Raw genomic sequence first — 3,701 nt, forward strand, 5'->3', positions numbered from 1 at the left:
ATTAGAGACATTCTCAAGTTTGATCAGTCAATCAAAATACACTGATGGAAAAAAAAATCTCACAACCAAGAAAAATTATTGTAGATTAGTGAGATTTCGGCAATGCGTTTGTCTGAGTAACATACTGAATTGAAAAAAGTTTCAAGATCACAGGTTAATACAATTAAGAGTAAAACCATTTGAGATGTGTCATACTGGTATATTAATAACCGGTTGACCACCAGAACTTTGCAATGCCTGTTTGCAAGCATGCAAACGGGCATGCATTGTCTCATACAGATGCCTTATGGCATTTTGTGATTTTGTGGGAGAAAGTACCATGACTGTTGCATTTGGTCAGTCAATACAGGATAGTGAATGCTGGTTGTGGATGACGCTGAAGTTGTCCTCCAATGATGTACCAAAGGTGCTCAATTGGTGAAAGATCTGGTGATCAAACTGGCCAAGGCAAGTTGTGGACTTTCTGCAGAGTATGTTGGGTTACAACAGCTGTGTGAGGACTAGCATTATCCTGTTGGAAAATACTGCTTTGAATGCTGCTCATGAATGGCACCAAGCAGGTTGAATCACCAGGTTGACGTACAAATATGCAATCAAGATGCGTGGAAAAACTACGAGAGTGCTTTTGGTGTAATTAGAAATTGCTCCCCAGACCATAATCCCTGTTGTAGGTCCAATGTATCTAGTCCGGAGACAAGTCGGTAGCAGGCTCTCCTTCTAACCAATATACAGCTATCACTGACAACAAGGCGGAACCGGCTTTCATCGGAAAACACAATAAATCTCCACTCTGTCCTCCAGTGAGCTCAAACTCGATACCTCACACGTCGTAAACGGCAGTGGTTTGGAGTGGGTGGAATGCAAGCTATAGAGCGTCTCGCTCTGAGCTGTGCTTGAAGTAGCTGATTTGTAACAATTCGTTGTGTCATCGCAGTGGCAAACGCAGCTCGAATTTGTGATGCAGACGCAGTGCGGTGCTCTATAGCCATACTCCGTACACGGCAGTTTTGTCTCTGAGTAGTGCCACGTGGCAGCCCAGAACTCGGTCTTCTTGAAGCAGTACCTTCCCTTGACCATTGCTACCAGCAATCATACACAATCCATTTTGTATGATTGTGTACCTCCCCAGTCTTTCTGCAATATCGTAGAAAGAAAATCCACCTTCTCGCAGCCCTATTACACGACCACGTGCAAAGTCAGTGAATTGTTGATAATGACTTTTTCGACTTCTTTAAGGCATTCTTGACAAACAGCAATTCATCAAAATTTAGCGAAAAATAACGCTTACGAACTGTAGAACACGTATTTAAAGCAACCCCGGTTTATACTTACCCAGAGGAGCTACTAGCGCCAAAATTATGTGCCAAGCGCGAAATTCGAATTAACATCAACTTTCAGTTGAATAAACAAGCCTACCAAATTTAGTTTATCAAGCACAACTTCTTCTTAGAATTGGGATTTTTTTCTGTCAGTGTAGTTTTAATGTTTTTCATAATGTTTTCCACTTAAGTGATTTTAAAAATTATAGTGTTCAGCTTTCGATAGCATTTTCGTTCCTACCAGCTTGTATATTTATTTGCGTATACTTTTTCTTAAAGTATACATTTTAGATTTTATTTTTGACAAGAATTCAAAATACTTGTATATTAAGAACAATTATTACGGAACATCTAGTATACAAATTATTAAAAATACGAAAACACTTTCGTAACATTAACTTTTAAACTATAAAAGTGTGAGTCATAAACAGAAACTTAAATAAAAGTTTAGGTAAATCAAAATAATTTACTGTTTACTCCCATTTCACTCCTGTGTTTCAGTGATTCGTTGAGCATGATGAGTGCTTTATCAACATCGCTCTCAACATGTAGGAGATACCGGGCAATAAACCAATCATTGTCTTTCACACGTTGCACGTCATCCGGATGGAAAATAACTTTCTCGTCTGCTGAAAAGAGAAAAGATGTTTTAATTGGAAGTAAGTAAGAAAATTTTTATTTGTATAAATTGAAAGAGGAAACAGTTATCAAACTTAAAATATTTGGTAAATTAATTTCAAGAATTTAATAAAGATTGACTTTTTATTATAATTAACATGACATTTGTTTCGAACTCGTGTTGTGGGGAACTATGCATTATTGGTTTAAAATAGTTTTTACCTTTAAAAAGAATGCTTTAATTGCTACGTGAATCAAAAAAGTAATTTAAAATTTTTTAATTATTTTAAATTGACTAATTACTTAATCATTACTTTAAATTGGGATAATTGCTGAAGCAAAATATCCTCAGTGGTAGACGGATCATAGGTTAGAGTTTCTTTGCCTTGAGGCTAAGCGTGGGAGATTTTCGTGGTTTTCCTTTCCATGTAATGTAAATGCAGGTTAGTTCCATCAAAAAGTCCTCCGCGAAAGCAAATTTTGATCCAGAAGTTCCTTTGACTTCTGGATTGGGTTCAAAATTAGAAGGAACATATAAGGAGGAACACATAAGTTGAACATTGGTAGTCGCAAACCCTAAATTGGATCGGCTATTCAACGACAGTTATAAAACGATCAATTGGAACTGACGTCATCGGTCACATTACATCGGTATATTTGAGTTTATTCCTCTTGAAGTGCAAGTATCCAATTAACTCATTTAATTAACTCATTAACTTAATTTTTTTTATAAAGCAACATTATAATCTAGCAACAGCCACTGGTATATTCTAATTAATTAGAAAATAGAGCTTCAGCAATTTAATTTGTACCACCACCTAATGCTAATCCTATGCGACATATTCAATTTTCAGACGTCTTTGCAGTTTTTTTTGGATCGGGGTCTAAAATTGCTTATTGTCCAAGTTTCAAGACTCTAGCATAAACAGCTTTGGAGTTATAAGAGAAAGAACCATAATCTAACTCCTTACTTTAATCTAAGAAAAATGATATAAAATAATGTAAAATTGTAAGATAAAAATCTGGTATTATCCAACAGGGAGAGATGTTAAGTATTAGCCAGCCATTATGAAATTATAACCACGACCATATGTGCCTTGAGGTAAAAATCAGTACACCAAAACATCGGAAAACTTGAGTTCAACGAATCAGAGTTGCACAATCGGGGGCCCCATCATCCTTTTAACCTTTAATCCAAACCTTTTCAGGGCTCTTTGCAATTGCTCTCACTCACGGTCAATGTCTCGATGTTGAAATGTTTCTCCAATCATAAGACGATGGACAGAATTGAATGAAAAAGTTTATATTCTCGAAAACAAGGTTTAAAATTACAGGGCTTTAACCTTTCTGTTTTGAGTGGAATTCAATTTTGTAGAAATTATGTATTCTTCTTTATTGGACTCCGATTAATGTGAACTTAGATTTTTTCTTCTTATTTTTAAATTTATAAATTATGTGAGATTGTTAATTTTAATATTTTTCTTCCCAAGTTGTAGAGTGTGCAATATATAAAAGATAATATAGTGAATAATAAAAAAAAGAAAACATGTTGATTTATTCGGATTCTTAACTCTCAAGATATTGGGGGTCGACCCGAGGTCATCCAACACCTCCTAGAAGTAGAAAGGCCTCAGCACGGATCAATTTAGTAGTCCGATGTGACGAAGTTAACTGCGTAGTAGACAAAAAATAAGAAAGATGTCATTACGTTAGGGGTACTAAGCTGCTCAGTGGTTGAAAATACAAAATATGTCATTACGTTTG

General features: G+C 35.7%; 2 protein-coding genes across 2 annotated transcripts in view; one reads left to right on the top strand and one right to left on the bottom strand.

Annotated features, from left to right (window-relative positions):
• LOC107455484 (uncharacterized) overlaps positions 1-3,701 on the top strand; it is a 383,034-nt gene that overhangs the window by 29,881 nt on the left and 349,452 nt on the right. The gene's annotated exons all lie outside the window — the stretch shown is intronic.
• Positions 1,790-3,701, bottom strand: part of LOC107455483 (motile sperm domain-containing protein 2) — a gene marked incomplete at its 3' end in the record, with an annotated part of 11,815 nt that continues 9,903 nt past the window's right edge. The window contains 1 exon segment of the mRNA XM_071178290.1: positions 1,790-1,948. Coding sequence (XP_071034391.1) covers positions 1,790-1,948 — 159 coding nt within the window.

The sequence above is a fragment of the Parasteatoda tepidariorum genome, chromosome 3 (assembly GCF_043381705.1).
Source record: "Parasteatoda tepidariorum isolate YZ-2023 chromosome 3, CAS_Ptep_4.0, whole genome shotgun sequence".
Classification (NCBI taxonomy): Eukaryota; Metazoa; Arthropoda; class Arachnida; order Araneae; family Theridiidae; genus Parasteatoda; species Parasteatoda tepidariorum.